The following is a 13,279-nucleotide window of genomic DNA, read 5'->3' as shown; positions in this document are numbered from 1 at the left end:
CACTGACTGAACCCTCTTTCTCTCTCTCTCCCTGAAGTACGCACCAGCCATGTATGTCAGGGGCGCCGAGAGGAGTGGTTGTAGGCGAGGGCGAGGGCGAGGGCGAGGGCGAGGGCGAGGGTGGTGGTTTGGTGGCTGGGGGCCGGGTGCTTCCCCTCCCCCCCCCTTCCCCCCCCCCCCTCCCCCCCCCCCCTCCCCCCCAGCTGGGCAGGAAAGGGACAGGGGTCAGGGTCCAGGGGGGTCACAATGGAGGTCATATAGGCCAAGATGACAAAGGGCAAGGCCAAGGGCAACATTCAAGCCATTTCAGCAACCATTGGTACCAACTCTCCATCGCCATGCTCCCTCTCCTCTTCCTCCCCGTCTTCCTCTTCTGTATCCTTCCGCCCTTTTCAAACAATCAGGCCCATGGCTCCCCCCCCCCCCCCCCACCGCATCCCGTCCCGGCTCTGTCTCCGTCCACAGTGACTGACTGTCCTCGGCTGCCAATCCACCACTCACTCCCCCGCCACCCACGCACCCCCCCCCTTTCCCCACCCCCCAACCCCACTTGAGACATTTCACCCATCTTGACAACCCTGAGCTGATGTACGTGCACATGCTACAGTCTTACCTGTATATGTATTTATGTGTGTGTGTGTGTGTGTGTGTGTGTGTGCGTGTGTGTGTGTGCGTGTGTGTGTGTGTCCGGCTGCGTGCCTGGCTGCCTACACTCAGAAACCAAGTCCACCCCCCCGTCTCACCCCCCCCCTCTCTTCCTCCCCAACACACAGCATGGCAATGAGGGAGACTATGAAGTTGGCACTGATGTTCCTGGGGCTGTGGCTCGTGCTTGGCGTCATCGGGCAGGAGGCCGGCGAGAATGAGGTGACCAACACCGCAGCTTCGTCCGACTCGGAGGTGGACAAGGACGAGCGGCTGGCGGTGGTTTTGGCACTATGGCCGGCATTGCTGTCGTCTTTTGCATCGTCTACGGCTTCATCTACTACGACAAGGTCCAGGCAGAGAACAAGCTTCACCAGATCGAGGAGGAGAACGCCCGCCGCGACGCCATGGGCAACACCCCGTCGTCGACCTCGTCGTCCGACCCTGTTTTCGTTGCTCGCGATGGTGAGGTTGACCTGGGCACCCATGTCCATGACGCCACGGCCCCGCCTGTCTCATCCAGCTCATCCGGCTCGTCCTCGTCCAGCTCGTCAGGCTCTGGCTCGGGAGCAGTTCCGGGCACAGCGCCGGCTGCCGCCGTGGCGTCGGGCTCTGTCTCTAACTCTGGCACTGGCACTGGATCTGGATCTGGCACAGGCTCTGGCTCGTCGTCCAGCTCGAGCTCGTCGTCGTATGCCGCCAACCAGATTGGCTGGGGCGTGTGATCGATGGGGAGTAAAGTCGAGAGTGACCTGTTTCATCGCATAGACGTCAGCTGTTGTCATGGCGAGCGCTGGCGACACGCCCGCGTCCCTTTACTCGTCCCCAACGTTAGTCGTCAGCAGTCGACTCTGACGCTACTGGTTGAGGCATGCCGCGCAAACGAAAGGCCGAGGCCGAGGCCAAGGACAAGAGCTCACCGGAGAAGCGGGGCAAGACGCTTGGTGGGCGCCGGGCGCTGCGAAGCGGAGCAGGCGGTGGTGGCGAAGCAGCAGCGGGAGGGATCAAGTCGGGCAAGGGAAGCAAGGCGGGTAAGAAGGGCAAGGTAGGCAAGGCCGGGAGCGGAGCCGATCGACCGATGTCCGAGGATCAGAAGCGGCGGGCCGAGGCTACCAACAGTGAACTGGAGCTCGAGGCGATTCCCAGCGCTCAGCAGGCGGAGGGCGCAAGGACAGTCAAGATCGTGAGCTGGAACATCAACTCGCTCAAGGCTGCCTCCCGCGACGGGCGACTGGCCGACTATGTGGCAAGCGAGGATCCAGACGTCCTCGCGCTTCAGGAGCTCAAGCTGGCCAGCGAAGCGGTGGCGAACGAGGAAGCGTTTGCGGCCACGGTCGCTGCCGCAGGGCTCGGCCACTTTCCGCACGCTGTCTGGGTCCCTTCGGCCAACAAGGGCCAATCGGGCGTGGCGCTCCTCTCCAAGATCCCGTGGCTCAATGTGACGACCAAACTCGAGATGGGCGGCCACGAGCTCGAGAGCGACGGGCGGTTTGTCGCGGCCGAGTTTGATGACTTTATCGTGGTCGCCACTTACACGCCCAACGCCGGGCCAAAGCTCGTGCGACTTGGCCGCCGAGTCGACGTCTGGGATGCGGCGCTCGGCGCGTACCTCGAGCAGCTGCGGGAGGCTGCACCGGGCAAGGCTGTGGTGTGGACCGGCGATCTTAACGTTGCGCCGTTTGCCATCGATGTGGCCAACCCGGAGAAGAAGGAGAGCCAGCCAGGGTTCTCCCCGGCGGAACGGGACTCGTTCCAGGCCATCTGCGCCCGCGCCGGCCTTGTCGACACGTACCGCAAGCTTCGCGACACGGTCGCCGACGACCACCCTCTCGCAGCCGTCATGGATGCTCAGATCTACTCTTTCTACTCGTATCGGGTCCGCGGCGCCCGTCCGCGCAACATCGGATGGAGGCTGGACCACTTTGTGGTCTCGGAGCACGCCCTGCCGCGGGTCCACGCCTCGATCATCCGTCCTGCCTCTGTCGTCGGCTCGGACCATCTCCCGATCGTGCTTGTTCTCGAGTCGACCACAGCTGCCACATCGTAGCGGGTGAAACTACGCCCAAGTTGCATAATTAATGACACTGTGTGAGTATGTGTGTGATGAGAGTGGGCGTGGGTGGGAGGCTCGGCGCATCAGCTTCGGTTTAGGCTCCGTTTCCAGCCGAACTTCATCGCGCACAAACGCCACGCCACGGGGAAGGGACGGGGAGGGTAAAGCACTACCGGCTACACTCCACGCAGACGAGCAGAGCAGGGCGGCGAGGCATGTCGTCGTTGCGGGGGAAGAACAACCTCGGCGAGTGGGAGCTGAAGCAGGAGCGGGCGTTCACCCGGTGGCTCAACGCCGTGCTTGCGTGCAGGTCGTTGGAGGTGACCGACTTGGCGCGCGACTTGGCCGACGGCTCCATCCTCATCAATACATTGGAGATTCTCATGGGCGCACCCATGCCCAAACACCGGAAGAACCCAACGTCGCCGATGCATCAGCGCGAGAATGTGGCCCTTGCGCTTGATGTGCTGGGCAAGGAGGGCGTGGTCGTCTCGTGCTCGGTCGAGTCGGTTAGGAACGGCGACCGCAAGATGGTCCTCGGCCTTGTCTGGTCCATGATTCGCCACTTTCACATCAGAGCCGACGGCGTGTCGGTCTCAAAAACGCTGCTGGCGTGGATTAACGAAGAGCTGCACGGCTACGCCTGCTGCCCGGTCCGCAACTTTACCACCAACTTTCAGAACGGGATGGTCCTCTGCGCTCTCGTCCACCACCTCAACCCGTCACTCATCGACTACGACGCGCTCGACCCAAACGATGCCGAGGGCAACCTCAAGCTCGCGCTTCAGAAGGCTCACGATGCGTTCGACATTCCCATCATGTTCGATGCCGCAGACGTCTCACACAAGCCCGACAAGCTGTCGGTCATGACTTACGTTGAGTTCTTCCGTGACCACACGAGGTCTCGCGAAGAAGTCCGCCACATCTTTGACTACTACGACACCGACGGCTCGAACATTATGGACGAGGCTGAGTTTCGCCAGTATCTTGTCGACTGCGGCTACGATGTGACCGACGAGGCCATGACAGCTGTCATGAGTCTGCTTGACCGCGACAACTCGGGTACGGTCACGTTTGACGAGTTTCTTTCATGGTACACCTCGCCCAACCGCGACGAGATGCTTGAGACCACCGGCGATGTGCGTCGACGCTGGGGCGAGCGGCCGGAGCTCTCGACTGCCGTCCGCGAGAAGGCCGCCGCTGGCGCCGCTGGCGCCGCTGGCACAGGCGCAGATAGGTCCACGGATACCGTTGCCGAGACGGCAAGCAATGGTTCGGGAATCGGGCTGGCCTCACCACCAGCCTCACCGATCAAGGCTGGGTCGAGCTCGCGGATGGCATCGCCATCGCCGGCACGACGGTCACGGCTCAACTCGTCGGGCCACTCGCTCAATTTGACCAACTCGCGGCTGCACGCGGCGCTGGCCAGAGCGCGCTCGCCGATGGCGCCCGAGAGAGAGCGCTCGATCTCGAGCCTGCGCGGGCGGTCGCGCTCACCATCGATCTCGAGCCTTAACCGGTCGATGCCTGACCACGCGGCAGGCCAGATCGATCCGGCGACCCGGTCGCGGTTGACCCAGCGGCGTGGCTCGCTTCCGCTCGGTGCTCCATTGCGGGCCCCACCACACCAGCCGGACGAGTGCCGGCGGTGCAAGCAACACGAGCGCGAGATTGCCAAGCTCCGTAGGCAGCTGCAGTCGTCGGAGACCAGGATTGACGAGCTGGCGTCGGCGGTTGACGAGACCAACGCTCCGGCGTCGACCACGTTCGCGCTCCGCCAATCGGGCATGGTGCTTGAGCCAGAGTTGATGCGGCAACTTGACACCGCTAACAGCAAGCTGGCGAGTGTCCAAGCCGAGTACGACGCTCTTGCCAAAGCCCACAAGACGCTTGAGCGCGAGGTGACCGAAGCGCAGGCTGCCCACGAGGCCGAGGTGGCCGAGTACAACGACAAGCTGGCAGTGGCAGCCAACGCGTTCAACGTTGTCAAGGAACAATGGTCTGCGCAGCAGATCGAGCACGCGGCCGAGTTGGAGGAGCGGTCCAAGCTGGAGGGCAAGCTGGAGAAGGCGCTCAACAAGTCGCGTGCTGCACGTGCCGAGCTGGAGGCTCAGCTCGAGGCCACACGGGCTGAAGCTGAAAGCGCAGCCAAGAACGCGACTGACGCGCTGGCTGCGGAGACCACGGCTCGCGAGGACCACAACCGCAAGATTGCGGACCTCTCGACTGAGCTCAAGAACTGCCAGATGAGCCAAGAGGCGGCGCAGGCCGAGCTTGCGTCGGTCCGCGAGGAGCTTCGGAGCGAGGAGCAGGTCCGGAGCAAGTCCGAGGTCGAGCTCCGTGTACTTCGCGAGCAGTGCGATGAAGCCAAGGCTGAGCTGGCTGGGGTTCTCAAGAGCGCCAGCGAGCGCAAAGAGCGGATCAAGCAACTCGAGGCCGAGCTCGACGCGTCCTACGAGGAGCGAAGCCGTCTCGAGGCCAAGGTGGAAGAGCTGGCGCAGGTGGAGACCAAGCTGGTCGCGACGGTAGCGGCGCAGAGAGAGCACGGCTCGATGCAGAAGGCGGTACAGGGCGATCTGGCAGCGGTGCGGCAGGAACTGCAGCGGACCGAGCAGGCCCGCAGCCAGCTCGAGGTGGAACATCGGGTTCTGCGTGAGCACCACGAGAGTGCCAGGGCAAAACTGGCATCAACCGAAGCTTCAGCCAAGGATCAAGTTGCGGAGCTGGAGCGTGTCCGCGAAGAGGTTGGGCTACTTTGCCAGCAGCTCCAGGGCAAGGACGCTGAGGTGCGCGTGCTGCAAAGCCACCAGGCCGAGGCGAGAGCGGAGCTCGAGCGGATGCAGAAGAGTCTAGACGAGCGGGCTGACCGGGTCGCGGCGCTCGAAGCCAAGCTGGACAACTCACTTGACGATCGTACTGAGTTGCAGCAACAAATTGCCGAGCTCCAGGTGCAAGCCCGTGAGGCCAAGAGTCGCGCTGCCGCGGCGGAGGCCCGGGCCATCGAGCTGGAAGACGAAGCCGAGGCGACGAGCATGGCGCTGGAAGCGTCGACAGCGTCGCTGGAGGAGTCGAGCCAACTTGCACGGACCGAAGCCGAATCCGCACAGCGAGAGCTACGTGAGCTGCGGGCTCGGATCGAGTCACTGGAGAAGGTGCGACAAGCAGACGCAGCGCGTGCAGAACACGAGGCCGAAGCGCGACTTGCGGCCGAACGCAAGCTCGAGCATGCCAAGGCCGAGTGCGAGGCTGCCGAACAGGCTCTGGCCGACCGTGTGGCACGGGTAGATGTGCTTGAAGCGCGCGTTGATGCCTCGCTGGACGAGCGCAACGAGCTGCAGCAGCAGATTGTTGAGCTCAAAGCCGCGGTGCGGGAGACAGGCGCCGCCAAGGATGCAGACGCTGCGCATGTGGCTCAGCTCCAGGCGGCAGCACAAGCAGCCGAGGCGGCGCGAGTCAGAGGCCATGACGAGCTGACGCGGACGCGGGCCGAGTACAAGGCCAAGCTTGAAGCAGCGGAGGAGGCCCACGGACGAATTGTTGCTCGGGCCGAGCGCGAAGAGGCGGCGCGACTGGAAGCAGAGGCTCGACTGGCTGCAGCCGCGAGCGAGCATGCCGAGACGCAGCAGCGGCTCGAGCGTGCTGAAGCAGAGCGGAGGGCGGCCGAAGCGAGCCTGGAAGAGCGCCTGGCACGGGTGGAGACGCTCGAGGCCAAGCTTGACACGTCGCTTGACGAACGACAGTCTTTGCAGGACAAGGTTGCCGAGCTCCAGTCTGCTCTTCACACGGCACAGCAAGATGCGCGCGTGGCCGAGGCGCGGGTTATTGAGCTCCATGAAGAGTCTGAAGCCAGGGTGGCGGCTCTGGAAGCTTCGACGGCGTCACTGGAGGAAGTGTCGAGGGTGGCACGGAGCGAAGTTGAGGCCAAGCTTGAGGCTGCGCACGCCGAGGTCGAGAGCTTGCGGGGCAAGCTGGCGACAGCGGGCGAAACGCACGCCGAGACGCAGCGGCAGCTGGAACGTGCCGAAGCTGAGCAGAGGGCGGCCGAAGCGAGCCTGGAAGAGCGCCTGGCACGGGTGGAGACGCTCGAGGCCAAGCTTGACACGTCGCTCGACGAACGACAGTCTTTGCAGGACAAGGTTGCCGAGCTCCAGTCTCAGATCCGCGAGGCGGAGAAGAAGACTCTCCACCTCGAGGCGCAGCAAGCGTCCTCTGAAGAGCTCATAGCGATGGTGAAGCGCGACCGAGCTGACGTTGTGACACGACTGGAGGCCGAGATTGCAGCTCTCAAGGGTCGCCTTGCTGAGCAAGAGCACGATGCTGCCAAAGTGCAGACCAAAATGGATGCGCTTGAGGCTGAGCTGACCAGCGAGCGCCAGGCGCACGCCGAAGTGGCTAATGATCTGCGAGCAAGCGTAAGCGAGCGCGAGGCCGAACTTGCCACACGGCGGACAGAGTGCTCGGAGCTGCAGCTACAGCTCGAGGCACTGCAGCGTGAGATTGCGGTGACCGAGGATGCGGCAAAGCATGCTGCGGACGAACTGGACGAGTGTCGGGCCGAGCTTGAAGCGGTGCAGCTTGCGAGGAGCACTGCGGAGTGCAAGGTTGAAGAGCTGGCGAGCGAGCTGCGCCAAAGTCTGGCTGCAGCGGCCGATGCCAAGACAGAACTTGCGGGCTGCCGGCAAGAGCTTGCGGATGCTGGTGAGGCCCAAAAGGCCATCGCAGTGCGGTTGGCCGAGGCTGAGGCCGAGCTGGAGCGCGAACGCGCTGCACACGCGCACACGCTTGAGCAGCAGACTGCCGATGTGGCGCTGCTGGAGAGTGTGCGGGCGGAAAAGACAGAGCTTGTCCGCGAGCGCGACGTGCTCAAGCTCGAGCTGGGTACGTTGTCCGAGGCGCGGACCCGCGATGCTCGTGTCCAACAGGGGGTTCGAGAAGATCTCGAACAAGGGCTGGCCGAGGCCCAGGCTGAGCGTGCGACGGTGGAGGCGACGCTGGGCAAGAGACTAGCTGCGGCGGAGCAGGCCAGCGAGGCTGCGTCCCGAGAGCGCGACGAGGCGAAGGCCGAGCTGGCAACTGTGTCTGTGCTGATGGCGCGCGAGACCGAGGCGCACGGCGAGACCAAGGCTGAATTGGCGATCATTGCCGAGCGGGCGCGTGAGCTGCAGACTGAGGTGTCTAGCACGAGCGAAAAGTGCGAGCAGATTGCGCGTGAGCGTGATGTAGCACGGGTCGAGCTTGCGACGACGACCGAGGCGCGCGAGCGTGAGAGACGTGTGCAAGACGTTGTGCGGAAGGAGCTTGAGGAAGCGCTCGGCAAGGCGAAGGCACGCTGCGAAACGCTGGATCAGGAGCGTCAGGATCTGGAACGACGTGCAATTGAGCTTGAAGTCCTTGCAGCGTCTGCAGCGAATGCTGCTGCCGTGGCTGAGGCGGATCGAGACCAGCGTGTCGCTGAGAATGAGGTTGAGGTGAAGGCTGTGCGCGAGCAGTTGATTGCCGAGAAGGAGACTGAGATCAAGGCCGTCCGCGAGCAGTTGGTTGCTGAGAAAGAGTCCGAGATCAAGGCTGTCCGCGAGCAGCTGGTTGCTGAGCGCGAGGCTTCAGTCCAAGCCGTGCACGAGCAGTTGGTTGCTGAGAAGGAGACTGAGATCAAGGCCGTCCGCGAGCAGTTGGTTGCTGAGCGCAAAGCCGAGATGAAGGCTATGCGCGAGCAGTTGGTTGCTGAGAAAGAGTCCGAGATCAAGGCCGTCCGTGAGCAGGTTGTGGTGGAAAAGGAGACTGATATCAAGGTCGTCCGTGAGCAATTGGTTGCGGAGCACAGAGCTGAGCACGAGCAGTTGGTTGCTGAGAAGGAGACTGAGATCAAGGCCGTCCGCGAGCAGTTGGTTGCCGAGAAAGAGTCCGAGATCAATGCTGTCCGTGAGCAGGTTGTGGTGGAAAAGGAGACTGAGATCAAGACCGTGCGCGAGCAGCTGGTTGCCGAGAAAGAGTCCGAGATCAATGCTGTCCGTGAGCAGGTTGTGGTGGAAAAGGAGACTGAGATCAAGACCGTGCGCGAGCAATTGGTTGCGGAGCACAGAGCTGAGCACAAGCAGTTGGTTGCTGAGAAGGAGACTGAGATCAAGGCCGTCCGCGAGCAGTTGGTTGCCGAGAAAGAGTCCGAGATCAATGCTGTCCGTGAGCAGGTTGTGGTGGAAAAGGAGACTGAGATCAAGACCGTGCGCGAGCAATTGGTTGCGGAGCACAGAGCTGAGCACGAGCAGTTGGTTGCTGAGAAGGAGACTGAGATCAAGGCCGTGCACGAGCAGTTGGTTGCCGAGAAAGAGTCCGAGATCAATGCTGTCCGTGAGCAGGTTGTGGTGGAAAAGGAGACTGAGATCAAGACCGTGCGCGAGCAATTGGTTGCGGAGCACAGAGCTGAGCACGAGCAGTTGGTTGCTGAGAAGGAGACTGAGATCAAGGCCGTGCACGAGCAGTTGGTTGCCGAGAAAGAGTCCGAGATCAAGGCCGTCCGTGAGCAATTGGTTGCGGAGCACAAAGCTGCACACGAGCAGTTGGTTGCCGAGAAAGAGTCCGAGATCAAGGCCGTCCGCGAGCAGTTGGTTGCTGAGAAAGAGTCCGAGATCAAGACCGTGCGTGAGAAACTCATCACTGAGCATGAGGCTGCCCGCGAGCAGCTGGCATCCGAGAAAGAGGCCCAGATCCAAGCGCTCCGCGAGCAGCTTGCATCCCAAACCCGGGTAACGGCGCTTGCAGAGGACGATCTTGCGACCGCGAGTAGAAGGCTCGAGACAGCCGTGAGGTCGCTCGACGCCACGTCTGCTCGAGTCACCAAGCTCGAGGCCAAGCTCGACGCCGCCCACGACGCTAGAAGCAAGCAACAGGCCCAGATTGCTGCGCTACAGGACGAGCTGCAGGCAGCCGAGCAGGCTCGCATCCATGCGGAGGTCTCAGCAAGCTCAGCTGCCGAGCGCGAGTCGGTCCTTGCTGAAGAGCAGACTGCCCACCGCGCTCACGTCAACGACGCGCTCGCCAAGGCCGAGGCCAAGATCGCCGAGTTGACGACTCAGCTCGAGCGTGGCGCTTTCCTCGAGACCCAGCTGTCGAGCACGACTAAGGCACATAAGAGCCTTCTCGCGGAGTACGAGGCGTTCAAGGCCGAGCATGCAGTGTATGCTGACGTGCAGGCCAAACTGGAGACGGCGCTGCGGACAAAGAACGCCGAGTGGGCACGACAGTACGAGGCGCTCATGGGCGAGCACAGCCACCTTGGGCTCAAGTATGACGCCCACAAGGTGCGGTATATGGAGATCAAGCACAAGTACATCGCAGCCCGCGACCGGATCATGGAGGCCGTCCGCACCGCCGAGAATCGCAAGGACGCCGAGTACGCTGAGCAGGTCCATACCGCGCTTGACTCGGTCGCCCGTGCTGAGGCCGATCGCGCTCAGGCCCAAGCTGATGCACGCCGGTTCTCGGGTGAGCTCGGCGATGCCAACGACACCATCGCCCGTCTCACAGCCGACCTGGCATCGTACCGCCACAAGGCCGAGACTGCGCACGCTCGCTATGAGACGCTCCTCGCCAAGCTCATCCACTACGAGAAGCACGTGGTGCCTGAGCTCAAGCTCGAGGTCCAGGCTGCACAGGTCGCTGTTGTCGAGGAGGCCAAGCGCAAGGACGTGAACCACACGTACCTCGACAAGGTCATTCACGACAAGCACGCTCTTGAGCGGCAGCTTGCCGACGCCAAAAACACGATCGCTCTTTTCGAGGCCCATCAACCGGCGTCGCCACTGGCCCGTAAGAGTCGCGAGCGTCGGCCCGCCGAAGAGTCCGGCGGCCCATCACGCGGGCCGGACGGACCAGCGTCGCTGGAAAAGCCCGCGTCGCCCAAGGCACCGTCACAAATGACCATCGATACACTCAAGACGCAGCTCCGCAACGAGCGCGCCGAGCACGCCAAGGCCAAGGCGCTGGTGCTCTCGCTCCAGCATCAGCTCGCGGTGGCGGTCAAGCACGTTTCGGCGGCATCGAGCTCGCCCCTGGCACCGACACCGTCGCTGCCATCCCTTAAGCGGACGCGGCGGCGGGTGCGGCGAACTCATAGCGCGGCCGAATGAAGGGAAGCCAGGCAAGGCAAGGGTCTCACCAAGCAAGCACATCTTCGTTTACGAGGGTGGGAAGGCGACGCGTGGCTCTCGCCCACGCGGAAAACCGAGGAACAGTCTGCAGCCAGCGATACCGCCAGCCGCAAGTTGAGAGTGAGAGTGGTATGTGGACAGGGCCAGTTACTCCTCCTGCAGAGCCGGGCAGTCACGCTTGACGTGACCGGTCAGGCCGCAGTGGTGGCAAGGGCGCTGGTCGGGCTCGCGGGGCGGCTCGGGGCAGGTCCGCTGGATGTGACCCATGCCGCCGCAGTTGTGGCACGACTTCTTGGCCGCCGCCAGGTCCGGGTCGTACTGATCGCAGTCGCGGAAGAGATGGTCGTCCTCGCCACAGATGTGGCAGCGCTTCTTGCGTTTGGCCTTGGGCGGACGCGGCTCACGCGGCTCGCGCGGCTCACGCGGCTCACGCGGAGCCGGCGCCGGGCGCTGCGGGCATGCCGCACGAACGTGTTCGATCGAACCGCAGACGTAGCACTCGCGCGGCATGGGCGTCGGGCACTCGGACGCCAGGTGGTCGGCCGACTGGCAGTGGAAGCACAGCTTGACCTCGGACGGGCAGTCGACGACAAGATGGTCGAGCTGTAGTCAGAAAAGGAAGTGAGTGTAGGTGTCGTAGAAGAGGGGCGAGGGAGGGTAAGGGTGAGGGTGAGGAGGGGGAGGGAGGGAGGGGAGGGGGGTCCGTCACCCATCCCCCTGGACAGCATGGTATGGCATGGCATGGCCTTCTTCTCCTGGTTGCCTTCCCAAAAATTGCTGCCGTCTTCCACCAGGCAGGCGCACAGAGGGGGGGGGAGGGGGGGTAGGGGTGGGGGCATGGGGGAGGAGGAGGGATTAGGGGAATGGGACAGGGGTTGGAGGGGGAGGCGTAGGGGCGTAGGTGGCGCAAAGGGGGCGGTGTGGGAGGCTTGCTGGCCTTGGGACGGAGGCACCGGCGACCGCCTCGCCAACCGACGGCAAGGGGGTAGCGAGGGAGGGGAAGGAGGGAGGAGGGGGAGGCGTACCGAGCCACAGTTGAAGCACTTCTTGCGGTAGCGGCGCTCGCGGACAGGCTGCTCTGCGTAGTCAGCGTCGTAATCAGCTTCGTAGTCCGCCATGATTCTCTGCGTGGTGGAGTGCTGGTCAAGGTCGTGGTGGGCAGGGCCTTGACCTTGAACGGCTGTGAGCGAAGCTCAGAACCATGCTCAACTCTCTTGCACCATAATCAATGGTTACTCGTGCGAATTAGCCGTTGCCCATGTCACGGGGACGCAGACAAAGAGGGTCCTTCAATGGGGACATCGGAGGGGTTTTTTTTTGGTAGCGCCAACTGCTTTATTTTGTCTTGCCCTTATCTCTGACAACCATGGGGGGGGGGGGGAGGGGACGGGCGGCGGCAGTACAATTACGATGGCGGCGGTAGGGCGGGGTGATCGGCGGCTTACTCACTCGGCATCAAAGAGATCCTCCTCGCAGGCGAGACAGAACTTGGCGCATTCGACGCATGCGCGGACGGGCGCGGCGCCGGCCTTGTTGCATTTGTAGCAGCGAGTTGCCGGGATGTTGCAGGCGCGACAGGTTTGGCCGTGAGACGCAGCACGAAGCGGCGAGGCGCACGATGCGCAGTGGCTCTTGGAGTAGTTGATATCGTCCTTGCACTCGCGACAGAGCGAGGCTTGGTGGCGGTCAGTTGTCTCGCGGCGGGCGTCGGCCTTCTTATCGGCGAGCGAGACCTTGACTGCAATGGCCTTGGAGCGGATTTTCTGCAGCGACGAGTCGCCGACGGCCTCGACGCCTTCGGCGAGAAACGACGACAAGAGCGCCTTGCCCTCGTCAGGCTCAGCCTGCAGCAGGAACTGCAAGATATCGTTGAACGCCCGCTTGCGCTTCTCCACCACGTCCGACTTGAATCGAGAAAGCAGCGACTTTTTCGGCATCGCCGGAAGGCCGGCGACTGGCGGGAGGCCGGCAGCCTTGCGGCCCTTGGCGATCTTGGTCACCAGTCGCTCAAAGTCACGGTAGCGGCGGTAGACCCGGTACTGACCGTCATGTGTCTGTGATGCAATGATGCATGAGTGGCGATAAAGGGAGGGGGAGGGGGAGGGGGGGGAGAGGGGAGCGGGTGTGGGAGGGACGCAGGGAGGGGGGTCGTGCGTACCTTGACCTTGATGCCGTATTCTGTGTGCTGGACGCCCTTGCGATCGCCGACTGTTGGGCGAGAGGCAACCGGCAGCGATGGGCAGAGTCCAGCAGAGTCCAGCAGAGTCCAGCACAGCAGTGCAAGCATAGTGAGCAGTTGACCAGCAGCCATCGCATTGAACGACCGCCATCATCATCATCACCATCATCATCGTCATCATCATCATCATCATCATCGTCATCGTCATCATCATCATCACCATATCCTCTCGAGTGAGACATCCCCCCCCCCCCCCCC

General features: G+C 63.0%; 3 protein-coding genes across 4 annotated transcripts; 1 reads left to right on the top strand and 2 right to left on the bottom strand.

Moving 5' to 3' along the window:
• Window positions 1–1,497: 1,497 nt before the first annotated feature.
• Window positions 1,498–10,972, top strand: AMSG_12001 (the record flags this gene model as incomplete). 2 transcript variants are annotated; one of them, XM_013901368.1, is made up of 3 exons in its annotated part: window positions 1,517–2,659; window positions 2,935–6,405; window positions 6,787–10,972. In XM_013901368.1, 3 exons carry the CDS (start codon window positions 1,517–1,519, stop codon window positions 10,819–10,821), a joined length of 8,649 nt encoding a protein of 2,882 aa, XP_013756822.1. In that variant the 3' UTR covers window positions 10,822–10,972. The 2 variants fall into 2 exon arrangements, with proteins under 2 accessions (XP_013756823.1, XP_013756822.1); XM_013901369.1 differs by having other exon boundaries at window positions 1,498–2,659; window positions 2,935–10,972.
• On the bottom strand, window positions 10,852–11,982 carry AMSG_06640 (universal minicircle sequence binding protein). Its single transcript, XM_013901262.1, has 2 exons — window positions 11,868–11,982; window positions 10,852–11,445 (listed from the first exon to the last, which is right to left on the bottom strand). Exons 1-2 carry the CDS (start codon window positions 11,958–11,960, stop codon window positions 10,990–10,992), a joined length of 549 nt encoding a protein of 182 aa, XP_013756716.1. The 5' UTR covers window positions 11,961–11,982; the 3' UTR covers window positions 10,852–10,989.
• Window positions 11,983–12,287: 305 nt separating this feature from the next.
• On the bottom strand, window positions 12,288–13,269 carry AMSG_06639 (uncharacterized protein; the record flags this gene model as incomplete). Its single annotated transcript, XM_013901261.1, has 2 exons — window positions 13,001–13,269; window positions 12,288–12,896 (listed from the first exon to the last, which is right to left on the bottom strand). Exons 1-2 carry the CDS (start codon window positions 13,151–13,153, stop codon window positions 12,288–12,290), a joined length of 762 nt encoding a protein of 253 aa, XP_013756715.1. The 5' UTR covers window positions 13,154–13,269.
• Between the last annotated feature and the right edge of the window lie 10 nt (window positions 13,270–13,279).

Source organism: Thecamonas trahens, assembly GCF_000142905.1.
Source record: "Thecamonas trahens ATCC 50062 unplaced genomic scaffold supercont1.30, whole genome shotgun sequence".
Lineage (NCBI taxonomy): Eukaryota > Apusomonadida > Apusomonadidae > Thecamonas > Thecamonas trahens.
This window is presented reverse-complemented; position numbering and strand designations above follow the sequence as displayed.